The sequence below is a fragment of the Nycticebus coucang genome, chromosome 14 (genome assembly GCF_027406575.1).
Source record: "Nycticebus coucang isolate mNycCou1 chromosome 14, mNycCou1.pri, whole genome shotgun sequence".
NCBI lineage: Eukaryota > Metazoa > Chordata > Mammalia > Primates > Lorisidae > Nycticebus > Nycticebus coucang.
In genome coordinates, this window is record NC_069793.1 from 59669196 (window position 1) to 59685638 (window position 16443).

Consider the following 16443-nt stretch of genomic DNA (forward strand, 5'->3'; position numbering starts at 1 on the left):
GTCACAGGCCTCTTTGTTGTTAGGGGATGATGAGAAAAAGGTCCTACTCTTTAATTAACTTCTGTACAGCTGTCATGGTCCCTGATTTTTTTTTTTTTTTTTTTTTTGTTGTTGTTGCAGTTTGGCCAGGGCTGGATTCTTGGATTCAAACCTGCTACCCTTGGTATATGGGGCCGGCGCCCTACTCACTGAGCCACAGGTGCTGCCCCATTTTTTTTTTCCCCCCAGACAGAGCCTCAAGCTGTTGCCCTGGGTAGAGTGCTGTGGCGTCACAGCTCACAACAACCTTCAGATCCTGGGCTTAAGCAATTCTCTTGCCTCAGGCCTCCCCAAGTAGCTGGGACTACAGGTGCCCACCACAACACCTGCTATTTTTTGGTTGTAGTTGTCATTGTTGTTTGGCAGGCCCAGGCTGGATTCAAACTCGCCAGCTCTGATGTATGTGGCTGGTGCCTTAGCCACTTGAGCTACAGGTGCCGAGCCTAGGTCCCTGATGTTTCAACACACATTGAATAAACTGGGTCTTATTATATAGTGCTTACTCTTTTATCTTTTCATCAAAATTTTAATAAAAATCCATTAATATAGTAGCTTAACAATGGGACCACTCTAGGAGAATGTGATCAGGAATCATGATGTGTCATGGATATACTACCTCCTACCCCCACTCCCTGTTATGACAGTGGAGTGCCGGTAGGTTCAGGATGATAACCCAGAAAGAATACACATTGAACCTCAGACCATGAACTTTTTGGCAGAGGTTGTACACACATAAGAATGGGCAGCAGTGGGAGAGACCTGAGAGACAAAACACCATAAAATTCCTTGCCTCCTGATCTGCCCCCCCAAAGTCCAGGAACAAAGTCCAGGAGGAAGCTAAGTCATTTATTATTTCTTGAAGAGTTTGGGTGAGGAAGGAGCGGGCAGAGCCATAGTTCTTAACTGGAAAGGAATTAAGGGAGTTTTCAGTGCAACACAGCCTGCTGGTCAGGAAGGTGTGAGATTAGGCCTGATGGTATTTTCAGTGCTGGTTGAAGAAGGGCATTGTAAGGTCAAACTGGGGTCAGACTGGAGTATCCCAGGACTCAGTCCTATGCCAGGCTTCACAGCCCCTAAAGGAATCAGTGGCCTTAATCTATGTTTGTTAGGGGCAGGTCAGCCCTTGTTGGAGTTCTCACTGTATAGAAATAGTTCATTGCTAGGAATGCTGTGTCTGCATCTGTCCAAGGTCAGTGCCGTGTTTCTCTGGGCTGGGCTCTGTCCCATATCAGAAGTATGCCTCCTTTCCTGCTTAGGGCTCCATCTTGTTTCTTTTGTTTCAGGTAAACTACCTTTTCCTGGGTATTCGGCTTAGTCCATGCTGTTGGGTATCAGTAGCTTGTGTAAGCTGTGGTTGGTGGGTTTTGTGTGTATTGATGGGTCAGTGCCTTCATCTACCCTGCCTCAGCCCTCACTCCCCCTCCACCCTTCAGCCGGGCCCCAGGGTACTGATAGTGGTGTAGCTTAGCCTGGACAGGGAAGCAATAGAGGGGGTGGGAGGGTCCTCGTCTGGAAGAGGCCTTGGGCGAGCTCGTGGAGGCCGGGGACAACAGCGGGCGCATGTTTCAAGGCAGGCCTGGCGAAAGCGACGGTGCATGAAGCAGTAGACGAGGGGGTTGACACAGGCTGAGGCATAGCTCAGCAAGTGGATGAAGGAGATCGGAGCACCTGAGAGCGCACGGTGTGCACCCGGGCCATCGAAGGCACGCCATGTGTTGGCACTGTACACTGGCAACCAACACAGGAAAAAGAGCACAACGATCACCAGCAACATTCGCACCACGCGCTTCTTAGCCAGCAGCTTGGCCTGGGTGGGCCGTGTTCCGGTTCCTGACCCAGGAGTGGGTGCCGTCAGCGCTGACAACTCCAGTGCAGGCCGAGAACGTGGAAGTTGCACATAACAGCCATCACTGTCCTCGCCAGCCAGGCTAGTCTCAGGCCGGCAACGCCCGTTCTGGTGGACAGGAGCTGAGGTACAGAGTGGGCAGTCAGAGCAGAAGGCAGAGTCTTCCCAGTCACCAACCCAATTTCCACCTGACCAACTAGTCTCCCATTTTCTTCCCCTATACCCCATTTCCAGCTGTCTTCTGGCTCTCCCTTTAGTCCCACCCACTCTAGTAGGCCCCGCCCCTTCCCAAACCTCTGCCTCTCCTGGATTTTGCCCACCTGGTCCAGCCCCGCCTGGCAGTCCTCCTTGGCTTCGGACCCTGCTTTGGTTCTCACTGTCACTGTCAAAGCGAAGCCCTAAGTAGAGCTCACGGGAGATAAGCCCATAGGCCACAGCCATAACCACACCCGGGACGAAGAACAAGAGCAGGAGCAGCAATACCGACCTGGAGACCGAACATAGACAGCCCTGTCACGCAGGTTTCTGTCCATCTCTAATCACAGATGGAATAAGAGCCAAGGGGTGGTGTTTCTATGGCTGTGACCAGATATCTGAGGTAGGAGTATGATTTGGGGGTAACTGCTGGGAAGGGCTAGGGACTCTCAAATTGGAATCCCAGGGTGGTGGAGCTGGTGGATGTGGAATGGGAATTGGCGTGATAGTTCTTGGAGCAGCTGAGCAGGCTTTGGGGAATGGTCGTAAGCGTCTGATAGAGATGGAGCAGGGAATTGCTAGGATAGGCTGTGGGCACCCTCACCAGGTCTGGCGGACCCGCGCACTGGGCCAGCGATGCACACACTGAAGCACACGAGGCCCCATTGGTTGCACGACAGTGTACACGGGGTAGGGCACCATGAGCAGTCCAGACAGCAGCCACGTGGCCACGATAACACGAGCAGCATGGGAGCGCGTCTGCCACACGCGCGCCTGTAGTGGTCGGCAGATGGCGCTGTACCGTTCCAGGGCGATGGCTACGAGGCTTAATGTAGACACACTCACAGACACTCCTAAGCAAAGGAAGAGAAAAGAAACATCTAGAAACGTGCACTATACACTTACTGTGTGACTCCCTTCATCTCTCCCTCAACTGGGAAAGACCTCTACATCCCTTAGGAGGAGAGAGGGGCAGAAGGGTGGTTGTGTTACTCACCCATGAGGTATGAAACTGCCTTGCAGATGACTGTGCCAAAGATGAATGTGCCCATGAGATTGGGCAAGAGGGTGAAGGGCATGCAAGCCACAGCCAGCAGGAGGTCGCTGACAGCCAGTGAGAGGAGAAAGGCATTGGTAACTGTCCTCAGGCGACGGCTCAGTCCCAGGACCACAATGATGAGCACATTTCCTCCAACGCTCATCAGGAAGATCACTGCGTAAAGCGTGATTCTAATGGCCAGCTCCAATTCTGGCAGGAAAAGGAAGAGGTGGCAGTAGGGGGTCATCCCTCACTCATCCAACCCCCTATCCCACTTATCCCAATCCTCACTACCCCACCAGATTCCTAAATCTCAAGCCCACACCCACAATGTGACCCAGTCAGTAAACGAGGAGCTTGAATCCTTTACCCTTTTAATCCCTTAAGGCTCAGCCAAATTGGCCTAACTCTACCCTTCCTTAAGCCATCCTGTCTCTTCTCAAGGTCTGTTCCAAATGCTTTCTTCTCTTTGCAGCCAAACTTCTTGAAAGGACTATATTTGTGTTTTCCCATTCACTCCAATGCAATGCTCCCTACTCCATCACCATTTGGACACTTCTTCCCAGTGAGACTAATGTTTAACTACCAAATTCAAAGGTCCTTCTTAGCCTACTCTATTTGACATCCCTGTAGTATTTGACATAGTTGACCATCCACTCACTACCTTTTGAACCACATCAGATGATATGCTCATTCTCTAAAAACCAAAACAAAACAAAATCCCAAGTCCTTCACTTACTCTTTACTCTCTGTGACCCCTTAGCATGTCATCAAGATTCTCTGAGAACAGCCCTCTTCCTCCCACCTCCTCCATGCACTACACCCACCTAAGCCACTGGATGACTCAGTTTTTTGAATGCATCAACTACACTCGTGACTCTCTGCATGCTCAGGTTGGTTTTCCAGCCTGGAATATTCTTTCACCAACCCTCCTCTCCACTTCCATCTCCCTATCACAAGCTTATTTTCCATAGCTGGTAAATTCCTATTCATTCCTTGTCCATCAAGACTCAAACTGACTACTATCTCTTCTGTAATGCCTTTCTGCACATTTCATTTGGTATTAATCTCCCCTTCCTCTGACCCATACATGTTCCTTACATAACTATTAGAGCCCCTTTTTACTTTCTGCCTTGTATTTTAATTATCTCCAAACTTTCATTCTCACTCAACAAACATTTATAGAGGACTCTCTTTCTGCCAGATGCTGGTGATAAAGAGATGAACATGACAAACTCCTTGCCATCTGAGAGCTCACAGTGGAGAGAGAAACTCAGATACACATACATAAAGAGATAATTGCCACATGGTGTAATAAGGAGTGAGGTTTGAGAATGCACGAGGTATTATAGGAGCTCACAGGTGGGCATTAGTTTTGCTGGGTGAGGAAGAGGGGCTAGGGGACTGACCTCATTTGTTTGTGTCATTGACTATTGAAAGATGGATTCATCTTTGGACTCCATATCACAGCCAAGGAGATCTGGACTGAAATAACCCACACCAAGAGCCTCAACATAAGGGAAATTGGTGCTCAAAGGGAGAGAGGGCAGCAGCAGAGCCTTCCAAGTTGAGAAGATGGAAGGGATCAGAGCCATAGCCTTCTTTTCCACAGCCCCATACATTGGTTGTCCTAGCTCCTAAATGAAAGTGCAACAAAGAGTCATATAACAGTGCCTCAGTCAATAACAGACTGCTTATACGACTGTTCTCATAAGATTATAATAAAGCCAAGAATTTCCTATTGTCTAGTGTAATGTCAAAGGCAACACATTACTTGTTGAGTTTGTTTGTGGTGATGCTGGGGTAAAAAATCTGCTGCACAGCCAGTCTTAAAAAAGTCTAGCACATCCATTATTTTATAATTAGGTACAGTACATAATACTTGATACTGATAATGAATGACTATGTTACTGGCTTATGTATTTATTATTTACCATTATTTTAGAACACACTTCTACTTATTAAAAAGAAAAGTAAACTGTAAAACAGCCGTAGGCAGGTCTTTCAAGAGGTTATTTTGGAAGAAGGCATCATTATGATAAGAGATGACAACTCCATGCATGTTATTTCCCTGAAGACCTTCCAGTGGGACAGAATGTGGAAGTGGAATACATTGATATTAATGATCCTGACTCTAGGTAGGTCCAGGCTAATGTGTGTCTTAGTTTTTAACAAAAAAATTTAGAAAAGTTTATAGAATAAGAATAGAAAGAAAGTAAATTTTTTTTTTGAGACAGAGTCTCATGTTGTCACCGTTGGTAGATGCTGTGGCATCACAGTTCACAGCAACCTCAAACTCTTGGGCTTAAGCAATTCTCCTGCCTCAGCCTCCCAAGTAGTTGGGACTACAAGTGCCTGCCAGAATGCCCAGCTATTATTTTGTTGCAGACGTTTAGCTGGCCTGGGCTGGGTTCAAACCCACCAGCCCTGGTGTATGTGACTGGCGCCATAACCACTGTGCTATGGGTGCTGAGCTGAAAGTAAATATTTTTGTACAGGTATACCACGTGTTTGTGTTTTAAGCTAAGTGTTGCTACGAAAGAGTCAAAAAGTTAAAAAAATTTTTTTAAACCCAAAAAGTAACAGTAAGCTAAGATTAATCTACTATTGAAGAAAAAATACTTTTAAATAAACATAATGTAGCCTAAGTGTACAGTGTTTATAAATTCTATAGTAGTGTACAGTAATGTCCTGGGTCTTCACATTCACTTACCACTCACTCATTGATTTACCAAAACCAACTTCTAGTCCTGCAAGCCCCATTCCTGGCAAGTGCTCCGTATAGGTATAATATTAAAAAAAAAAATCTTTTACACTGTATTTTTACTGTTCCTTTTCTGTGTTTAGATACGTTTAGATACACACACACACTTACCACTGTCTTAATAACTGTCTATGGTATCCAGTGCAGTAACATGCTGTACACGTTTATAGCCTACGAGCAATCGTCTGTAGCCTAGGTGTGAATAAGCTGATATATCATCTGAATTTGTGCATAAGTGCACTCTATGATGTTGACGCAATGGTGAAATCACCTTATAATAAATTTTGCTAACAATGTATCCTATTGTTAGGCGATGCCTGACTGTATTTTCTCATAACAATACCAACTTATTTAGAAGTTGTAGCCATCAAAGAAGTGCTATTTATCCAAACCACCCAACATGAGGTCGCAGCAAGCCTCCGCACCCTTCCTCTTCGCACCGGGGTGGGCACTTCCTCTGTGGTGTACCCAGCTGCCATGTTTGCCCCCCAGGTGTCTGCCAGGGGAGTGCCAGTGGCCGAGTTTAACATGGAGACCACCCCTGCCACAAACAGATTCAGGTACAGGGACAACCTGGTGGGAGATGGGAGGTGGAGGGCAGGTGTGGTTGTGGTCATCTAAACAGTTCACCTGCTGTTCTAAGTAGAAATCAAAACATAGTGTTTGTTTTCTTGTTTGGTCTGTAGTTGCTTTTATGAAAGAACAAAATATCATTAACTATAGACTTCGCTGTATTGTTTTATATGGGCTTTGCCGTAGGGCTTTTGTTCCTTCACATTTTGAAAGCTCTTCTTTAATTCTCTAGGCTTTGTTTTTCATTTGTAATTTTAAACTAGATTTAGTAATTGCCCAAAAATTCAGCAAGTAAGCCTGGGAGAAGACCACGCAGACCTTCCTCATGCGCTATTATCATGGTGAAGCCACCCAGGAAAGTTCCTCTTTTATCTACTTGCCAAGAATGTTGTTTTTGTGGCTGTGTTCTGATCCTGTTTCTTAAGTTTGTATGGAAGGTATACATCATTACAGTGTGCATTTTTAGTCTTATTCCAGGTTCCATTCTGTATCTTGACCTTTGTTTTGCTTTTTTTCTTCCCCTTTTTTTTGTTCATTTTTAATTCTTATCAGTTTGCTTAATTTCTTTCTAGAACAAGATAGACTATAAATAAGTAATGGATCAATATAAATAAATAAAACATAAGATTTTACTGATAAAAAAAAAAAGAAGTGCTATTTATATGATATCCCTGAATTGAAGTGAGCAGTAAACATTATTTGCTCAGGACCACATAACTAATAAAGGGCTGAATCCAAACAGAAGCCAAGTCTCTGGATCCCTAAAATGTTTTTCCTCTTACTGTTCTCTGGCTACCCTGTCATTCATTATACTTCCTCCTTCTCTCAGTACAATCTCCTCTCTCTGTACTCAATTATGGCATTTCTCACTGTATTATATTTAACTCTTTCTCCGCACAAGACCATGAGCTTCTTGAGGACAGGAACCAGGTACAACTTGTTTTCCAGTATATCCCTAGCATTTGGCACAATGTCCATCACATAGCAGGCAGGCAACACATGCTCGTTATTGATTTTTGAGTGAATTTGCCTTTCAAGCGAGAAATGCACCTGCTTCTCCCTGTCTTACCCATCTCCCACTTCTGTGGAGATGCTCTAGCATGCTCTCTTCTCTGCTTCTGTCACTTTGGAGACACATGTTGGAAGGCCCTTGGAGAGTCAATGAAAGGCTATAGTTTTAGATAAATAACTTTTATAAGCAAACTATTTGTGTCTTTTTTGTGTGTATAGGGAAAAATCAAGAACATTTGGAAAACCTCTGTCAAAGAAGTACCTGGTCTCAGGAAAAAAGAGCTGGTGGTCTATCTTGTACTTTTCAGGGTCCGTTGTCCTCCTAACCCCACCCTTCACCTCTTTAATTTTTCTAGTTCCATCACCTCTTTCACATCCTCCTCTGTACGTTTCTCTTCAATTAATTCTTGATGCAGTTGCCACATTTTAAGTTGGTACAGCACTCTGAGGTGTGTAAAGTACATTTGTCATTCATCCATTCGGTTGATGTTCCCCATGTGTGCCCTTGAACTTAGCTGCGGGGGACCAAAAGATGAAGCTCAATATTACACTTATAAAGTTTCTAATCTGGTTGGGGACTTCCAAAAATTACAGGACAAAATCCCAACAAAAATGACTAAAAATTGTACAATACTTTGCTGTCTTACTGAACATTCTTAGCTATTATCTCATCCTCAGCTACTAAAATCTCTCCAGGTCCTTGCTGTTGAAAAGTTAGTAGATATGAAAAATTCTAATTAAAAGCAATCTTAGAGCCTAGGGTTTGGAGGTAAGGAAGGAGGGATGAATAGGTGAAGCAGAGGGGATTCTGAGGGCAGCTAAATTGTTCTGTATGATATGGTAATGGACACATGTCATTATATATTTGTCAAAACCTATAGAACCAGACAATACAAAAAGTGAACTTTAATGTGAACTATAGAATTTAGTTAATAATATGTCAATATTGGCTGGTACTATATTATGACAAATGTATACATTAATGCAAAATGTTACTATTAGGGTTAAACTCTGTGTGTGTGTGTATGTGTATGGGAACTCTCTGTACTTTCTGTTCAATTTTCTGTAAACTCCAAACTGTTTTAAAAATAGTCTATTAATTTTAAAGTTGTAAACATACAAATTACATCAGAATTAAGGAGGGTGTGTGTGAATGTCCACGTGTGTTTGTGTCTTGGAATATGAGTGAATGTAGTGGCTTTAGTGACTAGGAACCTAAGACAGGGTGAAAAGATGGGAGACAGCACCTTATGCGGTACAGCCACTTGTGCCTTGATAGTCTACCTGTGGGTAACATTTTCCTGGGGATGTATTTGTTCTGTCCAGATTATGTCAGGGAAGTATGAACACAAAAATTCAGAGCATGTGGCATAAAAGGAAAGCCAGGCTTTGGTAAGAAAGGACTCCACAGAACACTGAAGCTCCTGATGCCTTGAATTCTACCTTGCACTAGCATGTTACATCTGGCCACCCATGCACACAGACATTAAAGTAAGACCTATATCTCTGTAGTAATCATGGATCACATCCAATGACTATGTGTAATAGGTGGGTGAATGGGGGACATCCAAGTGTCAGTGGGTACCGACTGAAGGAGCAAAAGCAAGTTGCAAGGGCATATAAAATGAGCATTGGATAACACTTTAGTCTTTGAGATAATACTTGAGTGGGCAAATGTAACACTCTTGTGTGCAATATCTGGAGAAGTGTAACATCTACATGTCTTTAGGAAACACATAATGGAGGGTGGGTTACATTTAAGTTGAGATAATATCTGAGTAAGTGCTATGATATTTGAAAGATAAGGTAGTACCCAGCTCTGGGGATTGCATCTCATTTTTTAGGTAGCATCTTCAGGAAACATGGGTTATGTTCAGAGGTCTTTATGTGAATGGGGGAAAATCCAAGTGATGACACTAATAGCTGAGTGAGTAGATATAATATCCAAGTATGCATGGGCAGTATTTAAATGAGTATCGATGTGAAATGTTACCATGTTAAGATGATAATCTAATTGAGTAATATAACTAAGTATCTGAGTGAATGTAGATAATAGTTGAGACTGTGGGTAATAACTAAGTATGTGAGAAAAATATCTGTGATTTTAAGGGTCATCTCTAGAAAAGGTTTACTAAAGTTGGCATAGGTAATGTCTGATTGTGGATAATAACAAGATAGAAATGAGTAGTGTTTGATGGATGGGTAACATCTAAATGACTATAGGCAAGGTTAAAGTGAGGGTGGTAACATCTGTCTTTTTGTGGATAGCATTTATGTGAACTTGGGTAATACTCAAGTTTACATAGATTATAAAAGAATAAAGGGCTAACATCAAATTTCTATGATAACAGTTGGAGTAAGCCTGAGTAACATGCATCTGTGGGGTAATGCCTGAATGGGTGTGGTGAACAGAGTCTCTATGGGTAATGTCTGCCTACCTGGATAGCATCTACCATGTATGTGAGCAACAGCATCCAGGCTAGCGAGGCCAGTTCTTTTATCTGTGTTCTGGATGGCTTCACATCCTGCTTTCTTGGGGGCTGATGTTCTATTGACTAGCCACTTTCCCATCTGTACTTTCATACTTCCTCTTACTTGGTCCATTTTCTATCAAAAATTTTAAAGTGCTTTTGCTTCTACTTAACATACACACACATTCAAAAGACAGACCAACACTCTTATCCCTTTTATCTTCAATCCCATGCTATGTTTGACCCTGTACTGTTTTTCTTTTTTCTTTTTTTTATTGTTGGGGATTCATTGAGGGTACAATAAGCCAGGTTACACTGATTGCAATTGTTAGGTAAAGTCCCTCTTGCAATCATGTCTTGTTTTTCTTTTTTTCTCTCTCTACCTAACTTCTTGAAAGTTTTGTTACACACCTGGTTCAAGTCTCATAACCCACTCCTCAACTGCCCCAGTCTTCAACCTACTATAGTCAGGCCTCAATACCTACAACTCCTCCTAAGAACTTCTTTGTTATTGAATCCAAAGGATGCTGTTCTAGCTCCTGTCCTTATCTGACTTCTTTTGGCAGCATTTGACATCACTTGCTTCACCCTGCTTGAAAGTGTCTGTTTCCTTGCCTTCTGGAAGGATGTAGTCCTGTCTCTGATGGTTTCATCTGAATCTCCTTCATGGACTCTCCTTCTTCTGCCTGGCTGTTAAATATTGGTCTTCTTCAGGATCCTATCCAAGGACCTCTATACAATCTTTTATGAAATTATCTATTTTTATGGCTTCTACCTTCTCTAGGCAAAGACCTTTCAAATCTGTATTTCCACCTCAGACCTCTCCTGTAATTCCCAGACCCCTCAATTCAATAGCTTTCTGGGGAACCTCACCTGGATGTCTCCACTAGCATTTAAACTCAGTAGGTTCAAAAATGAATATATAACTTCCTCTTCTAGCCAGCACTTCTGCTCCTTTGTTATCTTTCCCATTATGTATAGCACCTACATTCTTTCAGTTGTTCAAGTCAGAAACCTGGATGTTATCCCTTGACCTCTTCTGCTTTCTACTTCTAATCAATTGCCAAGTTCTGTCAATTCCTTTTCCAGAAGTAGCTCTCAAATCCATCCACTTCTCTCCATCTCCACAGCCAACACCCTAGTCTAAGCTAGAATCATCTTTCAACCCTACCAGTGTAATATAATAACCTTCTAAAGTATATCCCTGCCTTCCATCTCATGTCCTTCAATCCATCCTCTGCACTACAGAATGAATCCTGGCAGTACCACTGAATCTTTCAGTAGTTCGTATTGCCCTCAGATAAAATCCATACTCCTTAGCCATGTCTATCAGGCTCTCTGAAAACTCTCTAGGCTGGTCTCCAGCCTGTTTATTATTCCCCTCTTTTGGAACATGTTCTAGCCACTCAGAAACTATGTCATATTGAACAAAAGTGTCATAGATTTAAACTTCAGGCTTTTTACACATCCTGTTTCTCTGGCTGGGATGCTTTTTGCCCTTTCACTTGGCTGCTCTCCTTCATCTTCTTGATTTCAATTTATATCTCAGGAGGCCAACCTTAATTCCCAAGGCTGGGTTAGGCTAGAGGTGCTCCTTTTATGCTTCCACTCTTTCCCCCTATCAAAGCATTTCCACTTTGTGCTGCAATTCCCCACTTACTTGTCTGTCTTACCCTCTAAACTCTGAACTTCATGAGTAGGAATTGTGTCAATTTTCTTCCTCACTGCCCAGCACAATCTCTTGTTCAATAAATATTTGTTGAATGATAGACTCTAAGTGAGAGTGCGTAATAACTGGGCTGAGAAAGGCATGGATTATTTTGTGGGCTAAATAAATACTTTGGATTACAATTTATTCCAACTTTCCTTTCTTGAGTTTAGAATAATTTCCTCTGCTTAACATCATTCCCTCACCTAGAATTTGACTCCTTCCTCTTCTGCCTACTGAACTCTAATCTAACTTCAAGACCCAGCTCCCAGGTTCCATCCTCTGTGAAGTTCTCAGACTCCATCTTTTTCAGGTGCCAACAGTTTAGATTCTCTCATGGGATTCCATACTGACTGATTTTTCCATCTGCTTGTTTCTCCTTTGCACTTTACAGTGGACTAATGAGGGTCCAGACTAGGTCTAGTTCAACCTTGTGTCCCCAATACCTAGTTTAGGGACTACAAGTCTAGGGTTTGGGAGGGACTTGGAAATATTATGTGGAGACTGAATGAGAGAAAGCTCGGAGCCTTGGGAACTCCAACCTGGGAGGCAGAGAGGTTTGAGGATGAGTAAAATGGAGATAGGTAGCTATAAGGTGCTTCCCCCATTGTTCAGCCTAATTCAGATTTGAGGACCTTTTTTGAGAAGGCTAGGGGTTAGGATAGAGGATGCAGGAGATTATAACTCTAACTTCCCATTCAGGCCTTCCAGAGTGCTCCTTCTCTCTATCAGTTCCTTTCATCCCCCAGTCTGGCTTTTTTCTTCCTTCCCCTGCTGGCTGTGGCTCTATGAACTGAATCTAAAAGGAAAATAGAGATCTGGAAGGGTTGGCAAGAAGAGGTCCTTGCCTCCCAACTGTCTGTGCCTAGGAGAAGAGTTTGTACTGGGTGTGTGTGTATGCTGTGTTCTGGGGTGAACAGGAGCTCTGGATGTGACCAGGGGACCAAGACTTGAAGGAGTTCTGACTAGGTGGTATGAAGCTGTGATGAAGTTGTAAGCCGTGTGGGGTGGAGGTGGGGGGTGAATATGTGAGGGGGAGCTGTTTGGGGGCTGAGGGAATACTATGAAGGAAATAGGGTAGGCATATGAGGAGGTAATGTAGGGGTTATGAGGGGCCTCTGTCAGTGTTATGGGGTGCAGTGAGAAGGAGCTTGTAGAGGGGGCTAAGGGAGGTACCCACCTCGAGTCCCAGTTCCACGGATGCGAGGGGGCTCGCAGCTGAGGTTGCCCGCGCTGCTGCTGTTGAGGAGAGGGCCACCTGCGCGGCACAGGGAAGCCCCGGGCCCGGGTCCGGATCCCGGCACGCTCCGGTTCAGCTTTAGCAGCTCCATGGCCCCCGCCGAGCCCGCAGCCTTACTCAGCTCGGCCCGGCTGCCTCCCGCAGCGGCTCCACCTGCTCACGCGGCGATTCCGGCTCAGGCTCCCGCCCACCCGACTCCGCTCACCGCCGGGTCCCCGCCCCCAACCCCGGCCCCTGCCACTCCGCTCCCTCTCCGCTCGCCCCGCCTCGGTTCGCGTCCCTCCTCTGCTTCGGTCTGTTTCAGTCCCCCCAGGTGACTCTCTGCTTCCTCCTCCGCTCCAGAGTTAACACGCCTCCCTGAGTAACTGTACTCCAAGCTTACCTCCTCCCCAGACCTCTCCCGTCTTCTCTTAGAGCTTTCTTTCCTGCCCTCCTCTCTTTTACCACCGCTCCCGAGTCCTGGGAATTCGTGTGTGTGCGCGCGCGCGCCCGTTGTCAGCTCCAAGAGAAGGAGCGTAGGAGGGGTGAAACAGGGAGGGGCTGCTGCTGGGTCCAGCATCTTTCTCTGGTGGGTCAGGGGACATGAGGTGGCGTAGGAGAGTAGGTCTGCATGCGTCACTCGCTGCGGCCAAGGTGCCTTAGCCTATGATTAGCGCCGCGTTTACCGTACTAGGTTGCAGGGGACGAAGTGACCGTGACACTATCACTACCGTAGTTCCCTTAAGCTTCTTGCTGCGGGGCAGGGGTAACCACTGCATCTGTCCCCGTACTTTCCATTTACGATCTGAGACCCAACACGCAGACGTCCATCTAATGTTCCCAGGGAGCCCTCAGCAGCGGGATACGGGTTGGGAGGCACCGTGTGCCCCCAGGAAAGCCTTAACAGGGGAAAGGACTCCCTGAAGGAAGAATCTGACTTGAGTGTTGAGGATGGCTCGGGGTGGTGGCAAGAATTGCCCAGGACAACCCAGATGTGGTGAGTTCCAAGCCTACCCCAGAGCAGGCAAAAGACGGGAAGAAGCAGCTGGCTTTCTCAGCGGTCTCCAGGCAGCGCCCACCCCTATGTGACACGCTGACGCTCCCTGTTTGCTCTCAGAGCACATGCAGCCGCCTGTGTAGGGTGTCCGGTTCCCACGAGAGGGGGCTGGAACAGGACTGGGTCACTGGGGTGCAGCAGGAATACAGTTGAATGGTGCGTGTGCGGGACTGAAGTGGGTTCAACTTTTGGGGGCACAACCTGCTTTCTCTACGATTTCAGCCCTGCTGTCTATTTTCGATTCTAAACAAACTAATACGATGTGAAATCCATCTTCTGGTCCCCAGCAGTAGCTTTAAGAGGTGGGGATATTGGCGGAAGAGCAGATTAAGGAATGTGGTCTGTGTTTATGGGAATTTCAGAAAGCCCTTATCCAATCTTTTGGAGAAGACCTGGTCCAGCCAGCACTGAATTTCCAGGGGCTGAAGCACTGAGGGAGGGTTTAAGCCTGGGGTGGGTCGGGATATCATCACCTGCTCCCCGTTTCCTTTCTTCCTAGCACTGCCTGCCTGGCCCATCAATGAACTCTGCACCAGAGGAGCTTGATTTGCTGTTTGTTCAGCTCCAGCACAGGTGGAGCTCAGATAACCTGCTGGACTTTTCCCACATTGGATGATGGGAGGATGCAGGGGTATGGAGGCAAAGGAAAATGCAGGGGAGAGAAGGGTGGAAATAGAAGGAGACAGGCATTCACTTATTCAGCAAGCTATGTGCCAGTTACAGGGCTGTGCAGTAGTTGTCCCATACAGTCTGTCCCTGAGTAGCACCGTCCACTGTGGTGGGGATTTTCCCAAGTAAGCCATTGATTGCAGATTATGGTCACTGGGGGCATCCAACCAAGACACACACCTCAGAAATGTAGGGATCATCCTCGATTCCTTGTTCTCTTATGCTCTTTCACCCCTGTGGTGAAGGCTGTGACACAAAGCCCAGACTCTCTTTTTCAAAAATGAAGGATTTATTCTCCTGCCTCTGAGAGTACTGCTGAAAGATGGCCTTCAACTGTCAACCCCCTTCAGGAGCTGCCTGAGCAGAAGAAAGCCAGCTCATTCAAGGTAGTGTTCCCTTTCTGGACTTCCTGCATCCAATGACTGATCAGCACAGAGTTATAAAGGTTTAGTCCCCTCACCCTAATGGAGGATAACTCTGAAAGATGTTCACAACCCCAGAGTTCTTCATGGGGTTGACTAAGGTCTTTGTTGGAACCGAGTCACTGCTCAGCTTTCCCTTACCCAATCCAATTCATCTCCTCTTTTGCACAGGTGTTGACTCCAAGAGCACTCCTTAATAAACATCCTCCACAGTAATCTTTGTTTTAGAGTCTGCTTCCTGGGGAACATAACTACATCACTCCTGTATCCAGTCAATCAAGAAGTCCTGTTGATTTTAGTTACTGAGTGTTCCTTGAATCAGTCCGCTTGTTTATCCACTGACATTACCTTACTCTTGCACTCTTCTCCTAGCCTCCTAAGTGGGCCACCACATTTTACTGATGCCTCCTTACATCCATCTCCACCTTAGAGCCAAAGTGATATCTTCAGAATATGAATCTGATTGTGCTACTATTCTGACATTTGCTTTGGGATGAAGAAGACCTTTTAACAGATCTATAAAACCCACATGGCCTGACTCCTACTGACCTCTCTAGCTATCATATTTCAAGTCACTATAGTTCTTATTCTTTCCACTGTAGATTCACTGGCCTTTCTTTAACACCCCCCCCCTTTTTTCCTTTGCTATGAATCGTCTAGTTACATGGCCTTTGCACACGTTCTCTGGAAGTTTCTCCTCTCCTTCTTTACTTAATTAACTCTTATCCATCTGATCTCGACTTAGGGATGTTTTCCCTGGCATCCTCTCCTGAGATAGGCAGAATTAAAAGATGCCCCCCAATAATTCTTACCCTTGTATAATTTTCTCTTAAGTGTGAGTAGACCTGTGAATATGATGAGATGCTACTTCCATGATTACGTTATATGACAAAGGGATTTTGCAGGTGGAATAATGTTACTAATGAGTTGACCTCAATTTCAAGATATAATCTGACTAGTTCTTTCCAAATTACAAGTTTCCTCTGTATGGCAGCAGAAGAGGAAATCAGAGCTATTTGAAGATTGAGAAGTATTCAATACACTGTTGATGGCTTGAAAATGCAAGGGATCTTGGTGACTGTCACTGGCTTGAGGATGGAGGAGGGAACTGTGCAAATGCCCAGAAATACCCTCCAGTTGAGAGAAGTTCCCAGCTAATACCCAGTAAAAGAATACTTCAAGCACTCTCCTCCAAGTCTCTATAAGAGAATTCAGTTTGGCTGACACCTTGACTTTAACTTTGTGATATCCTGAGCAGAGAACCCAGCCACACTGTGTAGACTTTGGGCTAACAGATCTGAGAGCTAATAAATGTTTGTTGTTTTAAGATATTAAATTTATAGTAATTTGTTATAGCAACAATAGCAAAATAATGCACCTCCTATCTCAGGAGGCAGAAAGTGAAGACCCTTGCAAGCCATACAAAAAGA

At 45.1% G+C, this 16443-nt stretch overlaps 1 protein-coding gene across 3 annotated transcripts; it reads right to left on the reverse strand.

The window, feature by feature from the left end:
• Positions 1-597: 597 nt before the first annotated feature.
• CCKBR (cholecystokinin B receptor) lies at positions 598-13356 on the reverse strand. 3 transcript variants are annotated; one of them, XM_053562376.1, is made up of 6 exons: positions 13269-13356; positions 12827-13039; positions 3078-3329; positions 2685-2934; positions 2206-2372; positions 598-2007 (listed from the first exon to the last, which is right to left on the reverse strand). In XM_053562376.1, the coding sequence occupies exons 2-6, from the start codon at positions 12975-12977 to the stop codon at positions 1469-1471; spliced, it is 1359 nt and encodes a 452-aa protein (XP_053418351.1). In that variant the 5' UTR covers positions 12978-13039; positions 13269-13356; the 3' UTR covers positions 598-1468. The 3 variants fall into 3 exon arrangements, with proteins under 3 accessions (XP_053418351.1, XP_053418350.1, XP_053418352.1); XM_053562375.1 differs by having other exon boundaries at positions 598-2372; XM_053562377.1 differs by lacking the exons at positions 12827-13039; positions 13269-13356 and adding an exon at positions 5833-5886.
• Positions 13357-16443: the final 3087 nt, after the last annotated feature.

Excerpts from the sequence above, each read along its gene's own strand:
- CCKBR (XM_053562375.1), bottom strand. The coding sequence starts at position 12,977 with ATGGAGCTGCTAAAGCTGAACCGGAGCGTGCCGGGATCCGGACCCGGG. Across the intron at positions 2,935-3,077 it reads GGCAGTTTCATACCTCATGG|GAGTGTCTGTGAGTGTGTCT; the intron begins GTGAGTAACACA and ends TCCTTTGCTTAG. Across the intron at positions 2,373-2,684 it reads GCGCGGGTCCGCCAGACCTG|GTCGGTATTGCTGCTCCTGC; the intron begins GTGAGGGTGCCC and ends TTCGGTCTCCAG.